Raw genomic sequence first — 25,697 nt, 5'->3', positions numbered from 1 at the left:
GTGTGTGTGTGTGTGTGTGTGTGTGTGTGTGTGTGTGTGTGTGTGTGTGTGTGTGTGTGTGTGTGTGATATTCACATTCACAGCAACTCACTCTCACACATAACATGAAAGAGACTTAATAAATAAAGCTGAAGGGTTAACTGCCTGATCTCTCTTCTGTAAACATCTGTATCCTGATGTGAGGACCTAGCCAGTGTCACCAGTTTACATGAATGGGAATCAGTTCTGGCCTCTTTCCTCCCAGAGTGTTGACTCAGTATTATTTATACCACGTAAATGCTTTCCTGCATTTGGCATCAGGCCTGATATATTCATATTTACTGTATTTACACAAGAGGCAGGGCCAAGCATAACATTTAATGCAAAATACACCTTGGGGCATTAAAAAAGTCAAGCTCATTCTTTTTTTTGGGCCGATCACTGATTGCTGAAAGCAGTATCAACCGATACTGATCACCAATCACTAGATCTATTTGAAGCCTTTTATTTATCATGTAGCATTATTCAGTGTATTTATTTAATTAGTCCTAAAATCAATGTATTAAGATGGTAAAGTATCATGAAATGACAACTGTTTATTTTATTTGCCTGGTTTCTGCTAACATCTTGTAGCTTAACAAATATAGCTTTCCTGTGGAATAAACAACAAAAACAAAACAAACAGCATACTATAAAAACTGCAACAAAAAAGGCTGTAGCCAAAATATTTAGGAGATAAAGGAGCACAGGCATCCTGAGTCTCTGAAGTAGCCGCTTTTTGTTCTGGAAAGCTCAGGCGGGTTCTGTGGGCTTTAGAGAGAGGAGCAGAGAGAGGGAGAGTGGGCTACAGAGGAGTCAACTGTCATCACTGAGATTTGAAAATAAGGGACATTTAAATAAATAAATATACATGTTAATTTCACATTATACCGTTAGTATATTGTTAATATTACTTATAGTTACTACATTCATTATAATTTCATATAGTTTACAGGCTATAGGCTTAATATTTTTTCAGTGGGTTGTTTTCATTTATTAAATCCCTTGTGCAAGAAGCACAGTCTACATCTTTTACATACTGCCACCGGCTTTACCAGAGGAGAGAGAAGAAAACACTTTAAATACAGCCAGCAGGTTTTCATTTGATTTTATAAAGGTTAAATATACGGGAGATTTACAGGGAAACATTTAAACGGGAGGATACCGGGTGAGAACGGGAGGGTTGACATGAGAGGAGTACAGAGAGGAGTGGGGTAATGTGAGGCTACATCCACACTGCTACAACGTAATCTGGATGGAGGCGGAAACATTTCAAAAGGTTTAAAACAAAAACAGAGAGAGAGAGGCAGTCAGCTGATTGAGTGGCACCTCTCTTTGCATCAGGAAACACACTGAAGGATCAGTCTCTTTCTCTGCATGATGCGCTGTGGGTCAAGACAATTAAACTCAGGCAGGCGGCGTGTGTGTGTGTGAGATGAGCAGGGCCGCGACAGTTTCACATGTTGCTCCTCTTGTCTGATTGCGGCTCAACTCTCATTGTAAATGATTAACTGGCCGCATCAATCGCTTCCTGTCTGAAAAGGACTTTGGTGCTGGCTAGCTTTGAAAACTGCTCAGAAAATTTGTCCCGCGAATATTGCATCATCTGATCGGCTTTTCTGATCAGCCTTTTTAGAGACCACTGATTAAACTAATTAAAGCCATTATCGGCGATTACAATCGGTGACTGATCGTTCGGAGCAGCCTTACTTTATCTTGGTGTGTCTTTGATCTGCTGAAGTCAAAATTCATCTTCCCCACGTGGGAGGTCAAAGGTCGGGAGAAAACTGAAGGCACGCCCTCTACTTGAAGGATTATTACACAAACATGGCTTCCTCTGCAAACTGTGTGTTGTTTCAAATTCATATATGAATCAACTGATATTAGCAGTTTAACACACCTCATACACATACACTGTTTTCCCATTACCGTCCTTTGAGGTGCATGCATTTTAATCACAATGCTGTAAATTCATTTAGGCTGGGCATCATTGATGATACTATCTAAAGACACCTAATCATGTAATCATTTACTGAAAATGTAAGATAATTGCACTTAACTTGTTTAAAAATATAATAAAACCCAATAATGTAATTAAAGCTGCTAGCAGTGTTGGACGGGCCCTCGCAAGTGTAGCCTGTCGAGGTGTGAGACGGCTGCGTTTGCAGATTCCGTAGCTCTCGGTGCGGTTGTGAATTTGCCACGTTCTTCGGACTTTGCACAAAGGTATTAATCATCACTTCCTCTGTCCGCTTTGTGGTGCTACATAGCACTTGGCGCTATGATTCTAACTGAATATTGGCAAGTAGATGTGTTGGGGGTGTTATCAAGCACGTAAAGTTTGGTGCAGATGTGAGCAGATGTGTGTACACTGAAGTTACAACAACTTCCTCTTTCATGGCGAATCATCTGTTTTTGATGCCACGAAACTAGCCACAATGTTCACAAAAAATCACCGTTTGTACAACTTTTAGTAGTAGGTGGGATTAGACTAGACAGTGAAAATCTGAAGTCGATCAAACTAATTCTCTAAGGAGTTTGTATGGAGTATGTAAGTCATCCAAAAATTACCATAAAATTCAAAATGGTTGACTTCCTGTTGGGTTTAGGGCATCGCTCCAAGAGGCTTTTTGGTACGTCTGGACATGATACATGTACGGTATTTTCTAGGACAGTTTTAAAGTTCATATGTCCAACCTGCTCGGAGTAGTACATTACAGAGTAAACGTGTCATTTCCTGTTGCCAGCAGGTGGCACTATGACTGAGTGAATATTGACATGTGTGTGTGTTCAGGGCACGACTCTTATTATAGATATAAAATTTGGTACAGATGTGAGCATGTATACTGAAGCTATAAGAACTTACTGTTTCATGGCAAATCATCAATTTTTGACAGCACGCCACTAGCAAAGTGATCGACTGGTAATAAACGTACAACTTTTCATTGTCAATAGGTCTAGACTGCACAGCGAAAATTTGATGTCGATCGGACTAATTCCCTAGGAGGAGTTCTTTAACGTATGGAGTGTGTAAATCATCAAACATGACGATTTAATCCAAAATGGCCGACTTCCTGTTTAGTTTAGGCCATGGCTCCGAGAGGCTTTTTTGTACGTCTGGACCAAGCGGGAAGCTTCCGGTCTACAATATGCAACGATTGCGCAAGTCACTGAAACCTGCATTCTATTGAAAAAGGAAAAAAGAAGAAGTCCTGCTACATTAGAAATAATGGGAAAATGACCCCACTTCTCAGCTGAATAATTACCCCAGTAGTACTTTCCTGATGAGTTTATGGTCTCAGTCACTAGTTTGATGTCTTCTTCAATGCAAAAATGATGTTCATTTAGTAAATTATGGTCCAATTTATTTTAAAATAGACCACAAAGTAGAATATGTTTCGGGGCGGGATTATCTATTACCAGCGACTTGTCAATCAGGCTAGAGCTGACTCGTACCCTCGGCACAGTGTAAATTTAACCAGCGCCATTTAAAAAGCTTATTAGGAGTTGGCTGTTCACTTTCTCTGGTAAGTACATTTAGTTTTAAGACTGTTGTTCGCAAGACATAGTTATCAGCCCAGTTAAAATGACAGTTAATGTGAGTTACAGTTGCACCTAGCTAAGCAAGCTAGCTAGCTCCGCACACAGCCGTTAGCTCCGCCGTATCATCACTTCCGGGCACTTCCTGGTTGCAAAAACATGGCATATCAGCCAAACACGAGACTTCAAAACAGCAGTCCACAAACTAACGGGTGACGTCACGACGACTATGTCCATTTCTTATATACAGTCTATGGTCTGGACATGATACACGTACCACAAACATTTCATATGTGTAGGTCAAACTTTGTGTGGGGGCTGCTCTGTAGGGGGTGCTAGCGACCCATTTTGCCACGCCCATGTGCGAAACCCATAAAATACAAAAAAATTTGCCACTCCTGAATTATGTGCAAAGTTTTGTGAGTTTTCAAGTATGTTTAGGCCCCAAAAATTGAGATTACTTTGCAGAAAGAAAGAAAAAATCCCTTCAGTTTCAATAGGAACCTCGGATGTTTCATGGTCAGGCCCTAATAAAATGTCATGTTATTATAATAACATTTTAGTGAGATTATGTAATACCTTACTGTGTTATTCCCTCATCAGGAAATAAATCACCAGAGTTAATCTAAACTAAAAAATCTGTGATCAGATCCCCGTCATAATTAACATGATAACTAAAGTCCTGAGCCAACCAGCTAGTTGATGTTATTACTGACATTTTCAACATCTCACTGTCTCAAGGGAAGGGTTCAGCCACCATCGTTCCTGTACCTAAAAAGTCTGCAGTGTCTAGTCTGAATGACTACCTCCCTGTGGCTCTCACCCCCATTCTGATGAAGTGCAACATCCCAGCCAGCCTGGACCCTGACCAGTTTGCTTTCAGAACCAACAGATCCACAGAGGATGCCATCTCCACTGCCCTCCACTCAGCCCTCACATACCTTGAGAAAAACAACACCTATATCAGAATGCTGTTTGTGGATTTCAGCTCAGATCAGCAAACTCAGCACTCTGGGTTTAAATACCACACTCTGCAACTGGATACTGGATTTCCTCACAAACAGACCCCAGTCAGTTCAACACCAACTCAACACAAGACCCCCCCCCCCCAGCGCTGTGTGCTCAGCCTCCTCCTGTTCACGCTGTACAATCACGACTGCATCTCCCGACAAGGACAGAACTCTGTTGTCACCACCATCGGCCAGATTGCAAACAACGATGAGAATTCATATCAGGAGGAAACTCATAATCTTGCAGAATGGTTCTCAGAGAACAACCTACTGCTCAACGTCAGCAAAACTAAGGAGCTGATCATTGATTTTAGGAAGGAGATAAAGACACACACCAGTGGAGCTGAGGTGGAGCTCCTGGGAATCAGCATCACAGAGAACCTCCCAAGCTTAAATACTTTCACACTTTACCTTTTTGACAGAAAAGCAAACATTTTCACTGTCAAAATGATTACATCGTCATTTACGACCATCCAGAAAGGTTTTACATTATTGGTAAAATGTTATTTTATCAGTCGGGACTTAATACATTTTGAGATTACATTTTCAGGAAATTAATCTTACATAACACATAAAAATCATACATTTCCACATACATACAAATCCAAATAACATTGTAGATCACATCACGTAATGCTGAATATACATTCCAGGAAAGCCAAACATTCGACACAAAGATAGCAGACAGTCAGACAATCTAAGTTAGGCACTGTTGACGAGGACAAATGGGTCATGAGGTGTCTTAACAGGTTAAGGAAGATCTGGCCAATGCTGAAACGGGTGGGAAAAGGACTGAAAGAGGGTGAGTGCCTACACAGGACAAGACTCTGCAGACAGAATAGAGAACTGAAGAGAAAGAAATCCTCTGGAAGAAGAGTTGGGTAAAGTGAGATTCTGTGGGTTTGAGTGATTGTATGATGCTGAACCCTCTAACCTCACTTAGAAATGAAGCACACACCTGTTTTCTCTGTTGCTTGCTTCAGCCACTATTCTGCTTTTAATGTGAGGACACCGGGTCGGAAGTAGCCGTGTGCACGCTCCCGAGCCTCTCTGAGACTACAGGGGCCTTTCCGAAACTGCTTGCTCCTCCCTCTTCCTATCTACTGCCACTCCGTTTGCTTTCATGCGGAGGGTCCGCCACACTGAGTGCCATCCGAAACCAGTGAGGGTGGAGTGGTAGTGGGTTGTTGAACCCTCCAATGCAGAGTCAGCACCGATGCTGCTTGCTTAAGGTGTGTAAACACTCTTTGCTGCACAATGGGGACCTTTCTTTCAAATGCGAGTTCCGTGTGACTTCGCTGGTTAACATGTAGGATTTTTAAATTCCGAAACTACACTAACAGTTCATATCAACATTCACAGGTTAACAACGTTGGCCAAAGGTTATATTTTGTTTAATAAAAAAATGCTCTTGTCTGATAGACAATACAAAGTTGTCTTTATTGAATCGTATTCATGTTATACGAAAATCTTCAGCCAAAACAAAAGAGCCTACATTAAACAACAGAATAATAGAACATGGCACAACTAGATACACAGGGGGATCACATAACAAGCAATAAAGGTAAAAAAGAAAAGTAGTTAGCCTAAGTCTTTCTACATTTTAACTGTTTTAAATTCTTCAGACTATATAATGCTTCAATATAATGTATGATTTATATGGAAATGTTGTATTTGTGAATGTAATATTTTTCATATAGGCAGACATAAACAGGTTCAAATAAGTAGGCTTTTCTTTACAATGAATCAATCTTTTCTTAAAAGAATATATTTTTATATTCATTTACTTTTACGCGAATGCTCTGTATTTGTATAGCGCCTTTCTTTTCGACCACTCAAAAGCGCTTTTACACTACATCTGCATTCACCATTCACACACATTCATTCACTGAGCCTAAGTGCTCAAACAGAAACTAACATTCACACACATTCATACACTGCCAGCCACAGTGTATGTTCACATGAGAAGCGCAGAGCGACCCCGCTACCCCTGAAATGATGTTATAATATAATTTTAAAAAACAGAAGATGTCATAATACTGTGAGAGTTATAACTTTATGGAATTGGAAATGGGAACACATAAGGTGGCATTTTTTGATAGAGGAGAGCGACTTGATAGACTCTGCTATCCATTTGTGCTAAATTCAGCATTTTTCGACAAGGCAGCAGATATCGTCAGAACACTGGCATGCTGGTGTTTCTGCCTTTCTTTATTGTACATTTCTGTATGAAAGCGGTTGTGTTTTGGATAATGCTCACTCATGAGTTCAAGCGAGCACACCTATGAGCACACACCTGATTGTGATCTTAAAACTGTACCGCTAGAGGCCGCTGAAAACTTCCTAATGCCCCTTTAAATAGAATGAAAGAACAAATCTGATCACTGTGGTCTCACAATACTCAGTACATTAACAACCAGCCATCCCTGTCATGACACCAGCCTTCTGTACTAATACTTCATTTAGATCTAAGACAGTGTTGAGTTCACTCCCTCCTGCTTTTAAAGCTGTGATCAGCAGCTGCTTTCACATTAAATGACCAATGAAATGGATCATTCTGGCTGTAACACTGTGTGCTCCTGTTCTAATCCCATTTTGCTCTGCGATGGTGCTTTAAACCCTGTTGTGTGAGATTTACCCAGAAGTCGGTTTGTAGTCTACTGCTGAATAGTCAGGGTGTTAACAAAGTGATTGACACCCAGAAACCACAGGGCCACAATGGTGCTCTTGGTGGTGGAGTGGGGGATCCAGCCATGGTCAGGGTAATAAGGCTGCCTCTACACTCCCCAGCTCTGACTGTCTGTGCTGATGACCCTGCACTCTGCACACAGGAGCTCAGCTCGGACTCATCCTCTGTCCGTTTCCACTGCGCTCCTCCAGCAGGGCATGACGGGGCTGGTTTTCCAAGACAATCCCAAACACACGTCACCACGTACAACCACTATTTGAGCTTCACACTCAATTAACTTGTGGGGCATCATGGGAGAAACACACGCTTGAGGAAGGCGCGCGCGCGCACACACACACACACACACACACACACAGACACACACACTTACTCTCTGACGGGAAGAAGGGCTGCATGTCGACCTTGTGCACCTCCTTGGCGTAATACTCCTCCTCGGAGCGCTGCCGCTCGCACGTCGCCGCCCGTTCGTTCGCCTTCTCCTGCAGCAGGTCCCTGGTGCTGTTGTAAATGGCGACAATCTCACGGGACACCTCCTCGGAATCGGGAAAGTCCTCCGGGGGACTGGTGAGCTTCAGCTTGCTCAGGATCTGCCCTCGGATGGCCTCGATGCGCTTCTTTTTGAACTGCTCCATGTCCAACGTACTGCATGTGGACAAACTGAGGGCCACGGTGGCTAAATCCAAAGTGAGGAGAACACGGACGACACACAGGTTCATCTTCTCCTCCGGCGTCTTCCAAATTCTAACTAACAGATTCAGGAAAATACTCTCCGAGGCGATTTAAATATCGCCAGGCAGACGCATTTTTTGTGCAGCAGTCGAAGTGAAGAACATTTACGCACACGGGCCAAGTGGCCCCGAACAGTTAACTGAATATCGTATGGTTCAAATTCCCCAGTTTCAGCAAAGTGTGCCTGAAAATCCATTCAACTGTCTCGACACAAAAAGAAACCCGTTATTCGGTCAGAAGGGATCCTCGGATCTCCTCTCTGCAGACGGAAGGCACAGCGAGAATGCATAAAGGTGCAGCCGAAGTGTTGCCGGAGGTGGACGTGCGGCCATCAAACGGATCTGAAATCTTTTTAGGAAAACAGGAGAGGGATCATCGTGCGAGTATCCCGAGAGCTCTCCAGCAGCACTTCACCCGACACTGGCCCGTGCTCCGACAGTGCTCTGCTGTGCCTTTAATTATCCAGACAGATCGCAAAGGTGTTTAAAAAAACATCAGAAGCCAACTGCGGTCCTGGCGTTCAGCAGGGACCGAAGTTGCGAACGTTTTCAAGTTTGGCTGAAATCAAAACTCCATACAAAGTCTGATTACACGATGATAATTTAGGCTATTCCTTCAAAAGTACTTCAGAACACAGCTCGTAGTTTGCCTTCGATGCGACTGCAGAGCATTTTACGAGTCTTCATAGCCCACAGTTAGGGAATGGCTGGTATTTTGCGCGTGCCAAGCGGACCCGCTTGCAGTAGATTTCTAAGGGACTGAGGTAACAACGTCCGCCCGCTTCATAATGAGGTCCTGGCTGTCGAAGAAGGGGACCCCTTCAATTCCACGCTGCGAGACAATTTCTTGTAAATAGGAGCGCTCCCTGTGCCCACTGGGACATCGCTGCCACGGGTAACGGCCCATTGGCCCATAGTGCGCTGGGACGCGGGGTCCTAAAGCCGGTCATGTACACAGTAACTACCTCACCATCCAGTAATTAGTTTAATTTATTTTAAAGTTATTTTATGTATTTGCATATATCATCTGTGTGCTCCATGAAGTCACAGAAAACGTGTGTTCTACATAAGTTGAAGCCTGTTTTACTGAGTTCACTTTCTTGCCATTACAATAAAGGACAACATTCAACACAGCATACTAATGAAGGGATCATATAAAGACCATATAAATACTGTTTGATAAAGCTGAAGGAAGAGAGTGGGCTGCACTTTAATAATCCAAATAACATTTTGGGGTCCTCCTCCAAAAAATATAGGCTAATCTCTAATGAGCCTATGTTGTCCCTCTTTCTTTCCATTGTTCCGGTTGCTGAGCTCAAAGTGCTAACAAACACTCCTGGGTGGATCTGAATGCAAACAAAATGACACCATCATGTTTTGATGTGGTGCCATTGAGAGATTTCAGGTAATGAGGCCCTTCATTAAGGTTCCAACACTGACAAGATCTTAAGCATCAGGTTGAATGCTGATTGGCTGTATGTAGCAGAATCAGACCACCCAGACTGATCTGATGAGATTGGTGTGGAAGAGTGTCTGAAACAGGATTTAGCTGGACTATGTGGGTTGGGGCCAGGAAGTCCACGACAAGCGACACAATGGCGAATTAGCAAAGTCCTTGGATCAGGGTGTTTCCTCCCTTCATCTGATCCTGGTGATTACTGAACACTACGTCCTACTCATCCCTTGTCTCCTCTGTGTAGTCCCACACACTCTGAACCTGCTGTGTGCCCACTTGATTTATGGTCACACCCCTCAAAAAATCCCTTTTTTTCATTATTTGCCAAATCCTAGTGCCGGCCCTCTGCGCTCTGCTCCACCAAAGCCAGCCATCCATCAGGCCTGACAGCTGCTCTCTGCCTCTGCATCCAGAGGCTGCTGCAAACCAGATGGTGTCACTAAATCAGGACACACAGACAGATGTGCCCCCCACCACCACCTGTTCCACACAAGAAAAGTGCTGTAGCAGCAGACAGAAGGAACACACAGGACTGGGATTTTAAGTTTGGAGCAAAGCTCTGCACACAAGCTGGATGAACTCACAAGATATCTTTATCTCGTGTAGATGTTCAAACCTTCCATTACAAATTATGTTAGGTGTCTAATTCTATAAATATACTTTTGAAATGTTAAGTACTGTGACAGGAACAATTTTCTAAAACTGTCAAAACAACAATTCAGCTCTGCTCACTGAACGTTAATTGTTAGAGGGATAAAGATAAAAAAATATTAAATAATTTGTGTTTTCATAAGAAAACATTTTTTATTTATACAGCACCAATGTTTACTCACTGTACTTTTCATAGAGCAGGTCTCTTTGTAATGTTTACAGAGGCCCAACAATTCCCATCATAAGCAAGCATTTTGCCACAGTGGCGAGGAAACTCCCTTTAGCAGGTAAAAACCTCGAGCCGCACCTAGACTCTTGTGGAGGTCCCAAAGGTTGGGAACCACTGCTTTAAAAGGACAGGCTTGTATTTTTTCCAAGTCAGTGTTAACACACACACACACACACACACACACACACACACCTACCTATGTTCATTCAAAGATTTACCGGTTGCTGTAATTCTTCCTCCTCTCTACAGAGACCATGAAGAGATCCCCACCTAACACTACACTGTGAGACAGACCATGCTGAGAGGTTAAGACATTCAGTGACCAGACAAGTCCAGTCTACAGAAAGACCCCAGAGTACAGTGTTTTCCACAGAATGACAGTGAGCCTGTAGATGTTGACTTGCCGCTACAGAGGTGTGAAAAAGTGATTGCCCCCCCCCCGTTAAAACATAAATCAACTGTGGTTTATCACATCTTTGGAAAGCAGAGTTCAATTTCTCTAGCCACACCCAGGTCTGGGTAACTGGCCTGGGTGAGAAATAGATATTTATCAGTCTGGAAAAGGTTATAAAACCATTTCTAAAGCTTTGGGACTCCAATGAATCACAGGGAGAGCCATTATCCACAAATGGCGAAAACATGGAGTGGCCAGCTGACCAAAAGAGCGCAGCGACGATTCATTAAAGAGGTTACAAAAAACCCACAACATACACTTGCCTCAGTTAAGGTCAGTGTTCATGACTCCACCATAAGAAAGAGACTGGGCTAAAATGGCCTGCATGGCAGAGCTCCAAGACGGAAACCACTGCTGAGCAAAAAGAACATAAAGGTTCATCTCAATTTTGCCAGAAAACATCTGGATGATCCCTCAGACTTTTGGGAAAATACTCTGTGGACTGACGAGACAAGTTGAACTTTTTGGAAGGTGTGTGTACAGTTACATCTGGTGTAAAAGGAACATCATACCAACTGTAAAATATGGTGGTGGTAGTGGTGTGGGGGACTGGGGCTGTTTTGCTGCTTCGGGACCTGGAAGACTTGCTGTCTGTCTACCAAAAACTCCTGAAGGAGAATGTCCAGCCATCCGTTTAAGACTTCAATCTGAAGCGCACTTGGGTTCTGCAACAGGACAATGATCCAAAACATACTATCAAGTCCACCTCTGAATGGTGTAAGAAAAACAAAATGAAGACTTTGGAGTGGCCTAGTTCTAGTCCTGACCTGAATCCGATTGAGATGTTGTGGCATGACCTTAAAGCGGTTAAGGTTCCAATGTGGCTGAATAATATGAACAATTCTGCAAAGATGAGTGGGCCAAAATCCCTCCACACCGCTGGAAGACTCATTGCCATTTATTGCAATCACTTTTTCACACAGGGCCATGTACGTTTGGATTTTTTTCTCCCATAAATAATAAATACTGCATTTTGTACTTTTATCTTATATTTCAATTTGCTTGTCAGAAACATTTCAGTGTAACATACAAAAAAATCAGGAAGGGGGCGACCACTTTCACACCCCTGTATGTGCGGCGTGCTAACAACATTAACATAGCCCCCGTTTCATGCTTGCTAATAACTTATCTGAAAGTATGTTTTGGAGATTGATAGCACTGTGTTAAGACTGGAAAGACTAACTTATCAAAGTTAACTTAAATGCGTAAGTCTTTGAGGAATTTGTGCAGCGGTGTTCATGATTTTAACAATCCTTCCTCCAGCACAAGATCATGTTTGAATGACATTGTGCACAAAGAGGAGGGGTTATTAACAGACTTGTTTGTGAGAAACCAAGCGAGCAACATGATGCGCTGAGTGAATCTAGGCGATTCTACCCATTTTTTGTAATAGTAAAAAAAACAAAAAAAATAAACAGTATGAGGCGGTTAAGCGTCTATTGTGGCGGGCTACCACAAATAAATCATGAATTGGAAACACTGGAGTAGTGAAGGCAATCCATGAACTGGCTGTTTATTCACATAGTGTGTTACCAAAGATTCCTATTTATAGAAAAGTCAGCAAATGAATGCTGATTCCATGATGGAAGGAAGGAGTGAGCAGCAGCACGGGCTTCCTCAATATCTGTTACAGCTTATTTCACAGGTTAATTCTTCACAGCATGTTTTACAGCCTTTCCCTTGTTTATTCAGCAACACATCAGAATGTGACATACTAGGTTTCCTTGTGTGAACAATCAGTAAAGGACAATTTCCAGATTAATTCTCCTTATGCAGTCCACACACTTCATCTGGTTAATTACTTTCCCATGTGTTCATTTCCTGGTGCAGTTCTATTCCGCAGACTGTCCCTGGTGTCACTCTGAATGCCCCCCCCCCTCCGCTAAGTGTGTATCAGCCTCCTCTCGGTCACTGTCTTTGTCCCAGTCTTTCATGGTGGCTCCCATCATGAAATCGTCTCTGAGGACGCTCCAGGCGGGCTTCTCCTCTGCTGCAGCAGTCTGCGTGCGCACACACACACAAAGTTACACTTCTACACACTAACTTCTGCGCATGAGGTTCAGTGAGTGTGTCTAGTTCTGAGTCTTATAAATGCTTTCTTGAAGCAACAGTGAAACCATAAGTGCACTCTGTGAAATCACATTTTGTTAGAGTCATGAAAAGGTCAAGTATTGATTCTGTTTGAAGTTCTGCAAAATAAAACAGCAAATGTGTTTTTTCTCTCACTGGTTTGGTGTACAAGACAACTGAAGGCACATGCATGAGTTAAAGAGCAATAAGGCAGTGAGAAGCAGCAGCACAGGTCCATAACGGAGCATCTGATCCTTCTGTTATCGTCATGAAGCCTTGATTCAATTTTTGGGATCCACCTCACTAAAACAGAATAAAACAGAAGAGAAGAGGTCATTCAACTTACAGCATCCTTTTCAGTGTTGCCGCAGACTCCCCTGCCTCCCTCTGTCCTTCTCAGCACATCAATGAAGTCTTTCTTAGAGACACCCGACAGAAACTTGGCCTTTTTCCTCTCTGAGCCACCAACTTCCTTCACCTTGGCATCGATTGTCTTCTGGTGTTTCCTCACAGCGTTGAACAGCTGCACCACCCCTCTGAGCAGAAAGTACACATAATCAGGGATGACACTTGTTTCTGAGACTATTAAAGCCTCCTACAAAAAAGTATAGGCACCTGGTAGCAATTCTCTGTAGAGCTTTTTCAGTCTCACGGTCGTTCACTATGTCAGGCTTCTCCCTGCACATCATCTCCCACGCTCGCTTCTTGTTAACCTGTTGGACACATACAATACATCCTCACACTTAGCATGTCCATCATCAAGCAGTCCCCCTGCCTGCATCCATTCCTCCATGCAGCTTGTACAATATTTACATTAATTAATGCATTAACGCGATAACGTGCCAAGCCCTAATTTAGATACTTTTATAAAAACTTCCAAACGTATGATGAATAATAAAGCCCCTGGGCCAGACGATTCTCCTTCTGAATTCTACAATTCTTGACAACACTTTAAGGGCTGGACCCCAATATTCGATCTTTCAATTTGAGATTTGAATATTAAGGGAAAACAAAATGAAGCCCTCAGCTGCATGGGAGAATTTGGTTAATGTAGGCCAAACAGAAAGGTGGGGGCTTTCGTTTTGAAAATTGTTAGGGGGTGCTATCGAGCCATTTTTGCACACCTGTGCACAAGATGAACATCAGAAGGCTATTTTCACCACTTCGGACATGTGTGCCAAATTTCACAAACTTTTCATGCATGCCAAGTACCCCAAAAATGCCATCGAATGGGAATGATAATTAAACTGCAAGCAGCGTTGGGCGGTGCAGCTCTGAATTTGCCACGCTTTGGATGCTGCACCGTGGACTTCAACGGCACTTCCTGTGTCCCCTATGTGACGCTAAGAGCACCTGGTAACTAGAGTTGGGGCAATTCGTCGACATAATCGGTTACGTAAATACATCGACTCGCATTATGTGCATCGAAACATCGTAGTTGTACAGACATGCAGAATACAAAACTGTGATATGTTCTATATGTGGTTGTTCAGAATAGTAATGGCCGTGGGAATGAAGGATTTTTTTATATATATTTTTTCTTGAGTGAGGGCATTATACCAGGCTGTGATATTAAAAGTGAGTATGGATTCAATGAGTGACCGCAGCTCACACTAAAATCTCTAAGTTTCCTCAGCAGGTGTAAACACTGCTGGGCTTTCTTATACACAGTTTCTGCGTGCTGTGAAAAAGACAGATGTGTCCATCTCTGTCCCAAAATATTTTAAAACATTGACTTGTTCAACTGGCTGACCATTGATGCTGAGGGGTTGAAACATTTGCTGTGTATTCTTAGTGCCCCTGTTCTGACAGCACAGCTCCTTGGTTTTATCGATGTTAAAGGTCCAGGGAAATTTCTTTGAATGTTGTGACCAGATTATTAATTGTCTGGTGGTAATCAGACAGTGCTTTATTATCAGACAAGTGGGCTACCAAGGCCATATCATCAGCATACTTGAAAAGAAACATTCCATCCTTGTTACAAGATATATTGTTTGTGTAAACAGAAAAAAGAGCAGGAGATAAAACACATCCTTGGGGGAGCCCAGTATTTAAAAGCAGTTTCTTAGAATTAAAACCATTCACAGGCACTTGTTGTGGTCTATCCTGTAAAAAATTCTTAATCCATAAAATCAGTATTGGGTGAACCTGAATCTTGACTAGATGTTGCAGAAGTGTATATATGTGTACAGTGTTAAAAGCAGATGAAAAGTCCATAAATAAAATCGTTGTGTGAGTGTGTAATGAGTCTAGCTGTCTGGTCACTCTAACAAGAGAGTTAGAGTTGCATCCTCCACTCCACGTTTGGCTTTATAAGCAAACTGGAGTGGGTCCAGTCTTCCTGTCACCAAACTGGAGAGGTAGTTACCTACCACTCTTTCTTTTTGCAGAGTAGCGATGTCAGGGCAACTGGCCTAAAATCCGTGGGGTCCTTGGCATGTGTCTTTTTAGGAATCGGGATGATGGTTGACTCTTTCCACTGGTTGACTCACACCAGCTTGAATCCAGGAGGCTCTGAAAGAGCTTGGTGAACACTCCACTTAGCTGGGTGGAGCAATCTTTAAGCACTCTGCCCTTGAGCCGGTCAGGGCCAGAAGTTTTTTTGTGGGTTCACTCGACTTAGGACAGATGCCACTAGTTTCTCATCTATGACGAGAGCCTGGTGGAATAGGATGGGGCTGGGGGGATTCCAGCTGGCTGGTATGCTACAGTTGTTGAACCTGCTGAACAAGTTGTTTAACTGCTCTGCAAAGGTCATAGTGTTTAACCCCTGCCATGCCACCCTCGCATTCCCAGAGGTTAATTTTTGTTCTACTTTGTCCTTGTAGTGAATTTTTGCTATCTTAGCCTTCCTTCTACATTCTTTCTGTAGCTCCCTCACACAGAGTGTGTCACCTTCTAAAAAAGCCTTCCTTTTTAAAACCAGACAGATTTTCATGTCCTTGGTGACTCAGTTGTTTGGATGTATTGTTATTTGTTTCGTTGGAGTTACCACGTCCTCACAGAATAAGATGTAAGAAGTTATTACATCAGTCAGTGAATTAAAATCATTCCCGCAATCCTCAAAAAACAAGCCCCAATCAGTCAACTCGAAACATCCTCTCAGTGTTTCTGAAGTCTCTTCGTTCCAAACATTAATTATTTTTAAGTGGTGCTCCCCTTTTAAGTTGTGACCTGTACTTTGGCAACAAGAGAATAACCTTGTGGTCAGAACGACCTATAGGAGGACGAGGTTTGGATATATACGCATCTGGAATGTTGCCATAGCACAAGTCCAGTCTGTTGTGCATTCTAGTGGGGACTGTAACATCTTGCTCCAGGTTAGGTAGATGTGTGGTGACTTCGCATTTGTTAAAATTCCCCAGCAGTTAGCATGTACACTGAAGTTATCACAACTTCCTGTTTCATGGCGAATCATCATTTTCCCCTAACGACTCATCACGGGCAAACCGGTAGACTGGTAATAACCGTTTGTACAACTTTTAATCGTCAATGGGTTTGGACTGCACAGCACAAATCTGAAGTCGGTCAGACTTGATCCCTAGGAGGAGTTCTTTAAAAGTACAAAGTGTTTAAATTGCCAAAAATGACCATTACATCCAAAATGTCCGACTTCCTGTTGGGTTTAGGCAATGGCTCCAAGAGGCTTTTTTGTACGTCTGGACATGATACATGTACTGCAGAAATTTCATACATGTAGGTGAAACTTTGTCCGGGGGCTGCTCTGTAGGGGTCTTGAGGTTAACTTGAGGTTACTTTGCAGAAAAAAGAAACAAAGGGATCTCACACGCTTTGTGCTCGGGCCTTAATAAACCAGCACAAACACAATAGGGTTTGTGGTCTGAACCCTAAAAATAGTGACCATTATTACTGATTCTAGTTTCTTCGATACGACTTACTTACAATTATGAGAAATGTTATGCTGATCTACTATTTAGTGTTTCCCATACACATACTGATTTTCAAAATTTTTAACTAGGCCTACTTAAAATCGTATTTAATACAGAGCTGTACACAGCACATGTTCACTCAACACCTCGCTCACTCCCTCTCTCTCATCAACACCGCTGCACAATCTGTCAATGTCGGAGACCCACCTTGTTGAGGTTAGTACACTGCAATAATGCCTTTAGACTCTGAAATGAGCTTTCACCTGAGAGATAAGCATGTGTAGAGGTCAACATATTATGTTTTATACCTGAGCTTGCCGTAGGTCACTTGCATGCCAAATTTCCAAGTGGCTTCTGGTAATTCAGAAGGTGTGGAGTGATAAACAACTAGGTACCAAGCATTTACAACAACAGTGCTGTCAGTCAGCGATGCTTACCTGTTTCTGTCTCTCCAGCTGCTCCTGTCTTTCTTTCTCCTTTATCTTTTCCAGCTCTTTGTTCTTCACCAGGATGCTGCTTTTGTTCTCAGGGGTTTTCTTCCCCAAGATTTTTGCCATGGCCTCTGCCCAGCCAGTGTTACTTTTACTGTCATCCTCTCCTCCATCTTCATCCTGTGCCTCCTCCTCATTACCCACTCCATGGCCACCTCTGTCGTTTTCTCCTCCATTATCTGATCTTTCGTCACTGCTCCCTCTGTCAGAATCACTCTGGTCGTTGTCACCCAACTGAGGCTCTGCATCATCTCCAGCGTCACACAAAGAAATACACATGATTATATGCTGGCTGGGCTAGCAGCGCTCACCACTACTTATGGTGGAGTTATGATAAACTAAAAAGCTTTTTTGTTTTCATTCCTTTGAGGGTCACTGTAACTGATAATAGTTGTGTAACATTATATACCAAGACTGTCATACCGTTACCTCGTCAACCCTATTGACGTCTAATATTTTCTTTGCACTAAACAGTACAATATCTCATTTATATATCTATATAGGCTACACACTTGGATATTTTGTCCTGACATGAATCTTAATGAATAATGAACCAATATGTATTAGATTTGGCCTGGTTCACAGTTGTTGTTTCTACAGATGACATAAAATAAGACACAGATACTTAAAATAATGTGAATGTGTAGTTTAAGAAGTAGGGTTAATAATTGAGCTCGTAGAATGTCAGCACTGCTGGAAATTGCTTCTCTGCTGCTAACTTTCCTAAAGGTCATCGTCATTCACACGCTGGTTTTGAGCCTGCTCCAAGAACCTCTGATATGTGACTCACATTAGCAAGTAATTCTCCACATTTGCAGGATTTGTTACCAGTTACGTTTATGGCAAGTTTATTCCAAGTGACAAAGAAAAATACGTTCTGTGTACAGCAAGGTCAAGCAGCTCTGGTGGAAATGGTTCCGCAGTTTTAGATTAGTGTTGTGTAGCAGCAGCTAGCGCTAGAGCCCACAACGGACACATTAGCAATGGCGTTATTGCAATTAGCTTTCTTTTGTCCTGTGACAAGTACAGTTTTATAACTAACTTAATACTTTACTCCACGGTGCTGCATTTATTTTTGTACCAAAAACGTCATCGAATACTAATCTACGTGACACATTAAGTAACGTTACCTGCTTAACAGAACCAGGACTTGCGCAAAGCTAGCTACGGGCCATTAACGTAACATGACGTCAAGTCATTTAGCTAGATAGCGTAAATCTGTGAGATTAAAAAAACAGCGGCGAACACCTTTAGTCTGTTAATCAGAAGTGGACAAAAACTCACCAGATGACTGCACACGTGCTTCCACCAGAGATGCCATCATGGAGTTACGCTAAAACGGTCCCACAGTACAACTATCACACAGCCAAGGTTCCGCAGTCTCTGGGCCTTTCCGAAACTGCTTTCTCCTCACTCTCCCTACCTACTTCCACTCCGTTTGCCCGTTCATGCGGAGGGTCCGCCACATTGAGTGCCATCCGAAACCAATGGCGGCGGAGTGGTGGTGGTTTGTTAAACCTTCCAATGCCGAGTCAGCACCGATGCTGGCTTGTTGAAGGTGTGTAACACCCTTTGCTGCACGATGGGGGACCTTTCTTTCAATTTGCTTTCCGTGTGACTTTGCTGGTTAACATCTGATTTTTTATTTCGAAACTACACTAACATTGCATGTCACGTCACTATTCACACGTTTACAACGTGCCCCAAAGGTTATATTGTGTTTAATAAAAATGCTCTTGTCTGATGAGAAAATACAAAGGTTGTCTTATTGAATCGTATTCATCTTATATAAAAATGTTCAGCCAATACAAAATAGCCCACATTAAACAACAGAATAATAGCTTTGACACAACGGGATACACAGGGGGATTAAGCTATGTAACAAGCAACAAAGGCATTAAAGAAAAATAGTTAACCTAAGTCTTTATATATTTCAGTATAATGTGATTTATATTGAAATGTTGTATTTGTGAATGTAACATTTTTCATATAGGCTAAGATTAAGAGGTTCAAATATATAGGCTTTTCTTTACAAAGAATATCAATCTTTTCATAAAAGAATATAATATTTATTTTTCATAAATATATAAAGTCATGTTCTTAAAGAAATATTCGATAGGAACACGACCACAAAATGAATGACAAATGCTTTCAGTTTCGTAAAAAACACACTTTTCCTCAACATCAACCGATCGACCAGAGTTCACTCCGTGTCAGAGTGCAAGAGGCTGTGAGGGCTCAAAATGCTGTAAACAGGAACGGGACAGCACTTTGACACTTTATCACGTTACCCTGACGATGCTGAAACAGGTTGCACACTTTTTATTTTATGTTTTTGTCCTGCAGGCTCTTGTCCTACAGAGTGGAGGAGAGGTATAATGTCAATATACATTTGTAATTAATCAATACACTATTGTTGGTCAAATAGCATCATCAAGCAAAAACTAAAATAAATAGTTGAATAAACTAAGTATGTCATAAGGTCATTGCATTCCCTGACTTAATGTGTTCTATGCAGCATCTTAACCCCTTGACGCCGATTGTCGCAAATTCGCATCACACCTCTTCCTTGCAGACTGCAAGCCAAGATAGCACATGGATTCCCCCAATGCCTGTTGGTGCATATTCAATACGTACCTAGGAACCTTTTGCAAGCCCTGGTTTCTTGTTTATGGCTGTTGTCGCTAATTTGCATCATACCTACACATACCTGAATTTATATCTTTTCTATGTTCTATAGACAAATTAACAATCTTCACTTAATTTAACATCAGCATGAAAGCAACTGAAAATTATTTTTAAAATTTTTTTATTGTAAAAAAATTTAGCCGTTAAGGGGTTAAGTTAAGAAAACTTTCAACCATTTTGACATCAGCGTAGGTGTCGATGCTTGTTTGTTTACTGTTTTGTTTTTCTCTTAATAGGCGGATTTGCCATGATATTTCTCTTGCTTCCGGGCTTCCCCTGGTAACCCCATACTTTTTTTTTATTTTTTTTATTTACGATTCACAATTGTACAAAATCTTGTCAGGAAGTTATTTGCATTCTTCAAAACCATACAAACAAACATAAGAGAACAGCAAGGCTCCACTAAAAATAATAACAACAATACTAGTGATAGTAAATTTACATGTTAGGTCAATTTAGGACACAAAAAAAAATACAAAATTTAAACAAAAATAGATAATTATGAAATTATAATCAAGGCACATTATTTCCATTCATTCAACAGTTATTGTTCAGCTCTTCCTTCCGTGTCACCGTAACTTTACTATGTCATACATTGTAGTTTTGAGTCTTGTTACACCTACGAAAGATAGTAGATTTTTCCCTTTTCCAATAAACAACCAGAGAAAACAAAAACAAAAACTATCTCAAGTTTTAGCTGAGAGTAGACATATTGGTGCTTGTATATAACTACAGATAAGTTACATTGAGTTCTGAGAACACCAGTTATCACTCCAGACCTATAACAGAGGTAATCCAGGTGATATGTATCTGTTTATCGTTAATTAAATACTAAATATTGCAGCATAGTGTGACACAATTTTTGCATTGGCTGGTGTTTATCCGACAGTACTTGTAGGGAAGATAAATATTTCTTTAATTCATTCCTGAAACAATTCAACATAGGTTTTTGCTTCTTCCACTTGCATACGTGAATGTACGTAATTTGACACGAAAAGAAAAGATGTTCAGTAGTCTCTGGCTCCACCAGACAGAAACAACATAGGTCAACCTCAAATCTGAATCTTTTTCGCAATGTTTCTGCGGCTGGATAATACCCATTAATAATTTTAAATTGCATTTCTTTTATTTTTGGAGAAATCAGCCATTTCAGGTATTTTAAATATTTATCTATGATTATTAGTTGATTATCTATTGTTTTAATATTAGCTTTTTTTGCATAATCATAAAAAAATTTATGGGTGAAGGCTTTGCGAATAGTTTTATTGTTGCACTTCCTATCGCTTATTTGATCTTTAATTCTGGCAAGACTACTTGTACGTTTGATTGTAAGAGCGTGTTTTGGATTAGGTTCACAAGAGGAAGTGGTATTACTTTACATATTTTGCTATATTTCTTATATGAGCACGGGATTTTGAATTTGTCTTTAAATGTATTAAACTGAAGCATCTTACTCACTGTCATCCATTAGGACTGTTACAAAAATAATATTTTTGTCCTACCAAAATGGGTTAAATAAGGTTTTCCTATTAATAGTGATTGTTCTGTTGTTCCACAAGGTGGAGCCATGTGGAGTAAAATTGTGGGAAAATATCATCTTCCAGTAGAATAGTACTTGTTTGTGGAATTCTGACACCTTCACAGGTAGTTTAATAACTTCAAAGTCACATTTTAGCAAAAATTCTAACCCTCCCATTTTCTTAAATATGTTTCTGGGGATATGAAACCAAATTGAGTCAGTATGTGACATAAAGGCTTTGATCCAATTTATTCTAAAAACTCCTACCATGGATTCAAAGTCTAGTGTTGTCAGACCTCCTTTGTTATTTTCTCTGACCAGTTGTGATTTTTTTATATAGTGCGTTTTGTTTCGCCATATAAAATTATATATTACAGAATTCGCTTTTTTGATGTTTTGGGGAGAAATATATAAAGCTTGGCATGGATAAACCAATTTTGAGATACCCTCAGATTTGGACAGCAGATTTTGACCAAAAATTGACAGATCTCTCATCAGCCAATGATTTAATTTTTTTTTCATATTTTCAAATTTTTCATTTATATTACTTTTTTCTCTTTCTTTTATTAAGTTTATGCCTAGGTATTTAACTTCATGTTTAACGGGGATGGATGATATATGTTTGTCTGAGCACTGGTACAGTGGTAGTAATTCACATTTGTTTAGATTTATATTTAAGCCTGATGCCCTGGAGAAGATAGAGATTATGTTTAAAGCTTTCCCAAGTATTGACTTATCCTTTAAGAAGAATAGCGTATCATCTGCAAATTGACTTAAACGAAATTCTTACTCAAAAACCTTAATCCCTTTAAATTCTGGATGATTTACAATTAGGTAGGCCAATATCTGAGTACTTAAAATGAAGAGTTTTGGTGATATTGGACACCCTTGTCTTATTCCTCGAGACACTTTTATTCTAGGGGTCAGTCCTGGATTCAAAGAAATACAACTGATTATATCATTGTAGAACATTTCAATAATTTTACAAAACTTATCTCCAAATCCAAAGTTTTTTAGTGCTTGTAATAAAACGGCATGTTCTATGGAATCAAAGGCTTTAAAAAAAAAATCAATAAATAAAAAGAGACTGTCCGATTCTAGGAGAGATTGGTAGTCAAGCATATCCAATATTAGTCTCACATTATTATGAATATGCCTACCTTTGATGAAAGCTGACTGAAACTCATCAACCAATTTGGCAAGAACCTGTTTAAGTCAATTTGCATACACCACAGCTAACAGTTTGTAATCATTGCATAGAAGAGTTATTGGTCTCCAGTTATCAAGTTTCAGAACGTCCTTATTGGGTTTAAGAAGAAGGGTCATCAATCCTGTTTTCATTGTAGGAGATAAACTACCTTTTCTTATACACTCTGAAAGGGCTTTGTATAGCAGTTCTTTAATATCATTCCAGAAATGTTTATAGAATTCTGATGTTAACCTGTCAATTCCTGGGGATTTACCATTTTTCATCTGTTTTAGTGCCTTTTCAATTTCTTTTATTGTTAGGTCTTCATCTAAATACTCCTTATCCTCCTGATCCAGTGTTTTTATGTTTATCTTTATTGTTTCAAAAAGAAGATCACATTCTACTCTTTTGAAATTTGATTTGTAAAGATTATTATAGAACTTCCATATTTCTTGATGTATCTGATTTGGATCTTCAATAATAATATCATTCTTCTTCAGTTTATTTATTCTTTTTTTGCTTTGTCTTTGTTTTTCTAGTCCGAAAAAGTATGATGTATTCTTCTCTCCCTGTTCAAGCCATCTTGCTCTTGAACGTACAAATGCACCATTAGCTCTTTCCAAATACATGTCATCCAGCTGAGTTTGTAAGGTACGTAGTTCAGCATCTTCTTCAGCTGCTATCCTCTGATTACTACATAACATATTTATTTTACTAATCAACTCTTTTTGTTTGCATTTTCTTATTACTGCTATTTTTTCCCTTTTTCAATTGCTAATTGTTTAATTTCGTATTTGAACCATTCCCATTTATTCATACTTGACATATCAAGCTCATTAACACTTTGATAAAGTATTTTAACTTGTTTACAAAAGCTATTATCCAATAATAAGTTATTGTTAAATTTCCAGATATTTTCTGATAATCGTGTTTGCTGTGATATCTGCAGTGTCAAACTAATTATATAATGGTCAGTAAGAGGTGCTGCTGAAACTTTGCATTTTAAGACATCTTTGCACATTATCTGAGAAATCAGCCAGTAGTCTAATCTAGAACATTGGTTATAATCTGAAGGATTTACCCATGTGTATTTTTGGGAGGTGGGGTTAGACATCCTCCAGTAATCAACTGTTAGTGATGTCAGACAGAGGTTAGCCAGTGTGTCATTCAATTCAGGTTGTTGTCCTCTTTTTGGTGTTCTGTCTAGCCATGATTTAGGTGCTATGTTGAAATCACCTCCTAATATAATTTTTTCAGTTTCATAAATAGTTTTCCATTCATTTATGAGTAAGCCTAATCTTTCCAAAGTGATTCTATTTTTGATTCTATTGTTGTAACCATATACGCTCAGTAAGATCAATTTCTGATCAAATATCTCCACTATCACCATAAGCCAATGTCCATCTGTGTCACTTTTGTGCTCAATTACCTTGCCTGGAACTCTATTCATTAGCACCATTTCTCCTGCTGAGTGAGAAGTTCCATGAGAAAAAAAAATGTCATCTCCCCACTGTTGTTTCCAAAATTTCTCATCTGCTATTCCTGAATGAGTCTCCTGCAAAAAAATTAAATTTGCCTTTTGTTCTTTACAAAATAAAAAAATGGCCTTGCGTTTAACAATATTTTTTAAACCTCTAACATTTAAGGATATAAATGAAACAGACATCTATACTGCTCTCCGGTTAACCTTCTTCTTTGAATGCGCTAGTTAACATTAATTAGCGCAGGAATGAGTTTGTTGTCCTACATAACAGTTTTATAGCAACAACCAAATACTTTTTGACTATCTCGACCATTTACAGGTTACCTCAGCTTTAAGACACATCTCCATGTCCATGCATCAGGGCTCAATTCGCTGTCCATCAATTATTGCGTACCCCTCTTTCAAGAAAGCTTTGCACGGGCCTCACGATCTTCTTTGGAGAAGTCCTCCCTGAAATGGATATTCAGCTCTTTGCACACCCTTGCTTCTTTGGATTTCCTCCAGATATCGTTCCTGGCTGTCCATGTTGCAAACTGGATGATGATGGGCCTTGGCATTTTGTTATTTGCAGCATCATTTTTCCTTCCCAGGCGATGAACCGTGTCAACCATTTCTCTGAGTTTATCCACCGCCACCGGAATCACCCTGGTTAGGAGTCCGACCACAACTTCCTTGGTGTCTTCATTTTTCCAGATTCCATCTTCTCTTGTATCTTGCATTTTCCTGGCTCAGTTCTCTCAAGAAGCAGTATTCTTTTTTCATTACCTCAATTTGTCCCTTGAGTTTTTCAATTTCTTCTTTGTTTTCTTTTACAGCTTGTGAGTTGGCGTCTGAAACGTTTTGAACTTCGCATAGAAATGCGAAGTTCTTATCTTGTTCGTCAAATCTGCTAAGTACTGCTTGGATAGCTTCAAAAATGTTTTCATTGCTAATTTCTTTCTCGTGTCCTTTTGTACATTTCGTCTTGATTTTTTTGGGGTCTGGGCTGGGCAGCGGTGTGTGTTCATTTACCAGGGTACTTGTGCCTTCTTCCATCTCCTCAGTCTCGTCTGCTTCACCCACCTTCTGCGCCGCCAGGTTATAGTTGTGTTCAGTAAACAAATTAGCGCTAGCTTGTTAGGGCCCGAGCACGACCGTGTGAGGTCCCTATTGAATTTGCTCGGATTATTAGGGCCCGAGCACGACCGTGCGAGGTCCCTATTGAATTTGCTCGGATTATATATATATTTTTAGGGCCCGAGCACGACCGTGTGAGGTCCCTATTGAATTTGCTCGGATTTTTAGGGCCCGAGCACGACCGTGTGAGGTCCCTATTGAATTTGCTCGGATTATTTATTTTTAGGGCCCGAGCACGACCGTGCGAGGTCCCTATTGAATCTGCTCGGATTATTAGGGCCCGAGCACGACCGTGCGAGGTCCCTATTGAATCTGCTCGGATTATATTTTTTTTTTTTTTTTTTTTTTTTTTTTTTTTTTCTGCAAAGTAGGCCCAAATGACATGGCCTAAACATACTCGAAAACTCACCAAAATTTGCAAACATGTCAGAACCGGTGAAAAATTTCGTATTCTACAAGTTTCGCACATGGGCGTG

At 40.6% G+C, this 25,697-nt stretch overlaps 2 protein-coding genes across 2 annotated transcripts in view; both read right to left on the bottom strand.

Moving 5' to 3' along the window:
- The window catches only part of tgfb2 (transforming growth factor, beta 2), an 89,754-nt gene extending 80,887 nt beyond the window's left edge, over nt 1–8,867 (bottom strand). The window contains exon 1 of the mRNA XM_046045806.1: nt 7,628–8,867. Within this exon, the coding sequence (XP_045901762.1) occupies nt 7,628–7,973 (346 nt within the window). The 5' untranslated portion in view covers nt 7,974–8,867. The remainder of the gene's footprint in view (nt 1–7,627) is intronic.
- Nucleotides 8,868–12,260: 3,393 nt separating this feature from the next.
- rrp15 (ribosomal RNA processing 15 homolog) lies at nt 12,261–18,773 on the bottom strand. The gene is made up of 5 exons (XM_046046026.1): nt 18,511–18,773; nt 17,173–17,477; nt 13,461–13,558; nt 13,192–13,381; nt 12,261–12,775 (listed from the first exon to the last, which is right to left on the bottom strand). Exons 1-5 carry the CDS (start codon nt 18,548–18,550, stop codon nt 12,632–12,634), a joined length of 777 nt encoding a protein of 258 aa, XP_045901982.1. The 5' UTR covers nt 18,551–18,773; the 3' UTR covers nt 12,261–12,631.
- Nucleotides 18,774–25,697: the final 6,924 nt, after the last annotated feature.

The sequence above is a fragment of the Micropterus dolomieu genome, linkage group LG03 (assembly GCF_021292245.1).
Source record: "Micropterus dolomieu isolate WLL.071019.BEF.003 ecotype Adirondacks linkage group LG03, ASM2129224v1, whole genome shotgun sequence".
Lineage (NCBI taxonomy): Eukaryota > Metazoa > Chordata > Actinopteri > Centrarchiformes > Centrarchidae > Micropterus > Micropterus dolomieu.
This window is presented reverse-complemented; position numbering and strand designations above follow the sequence as displayed.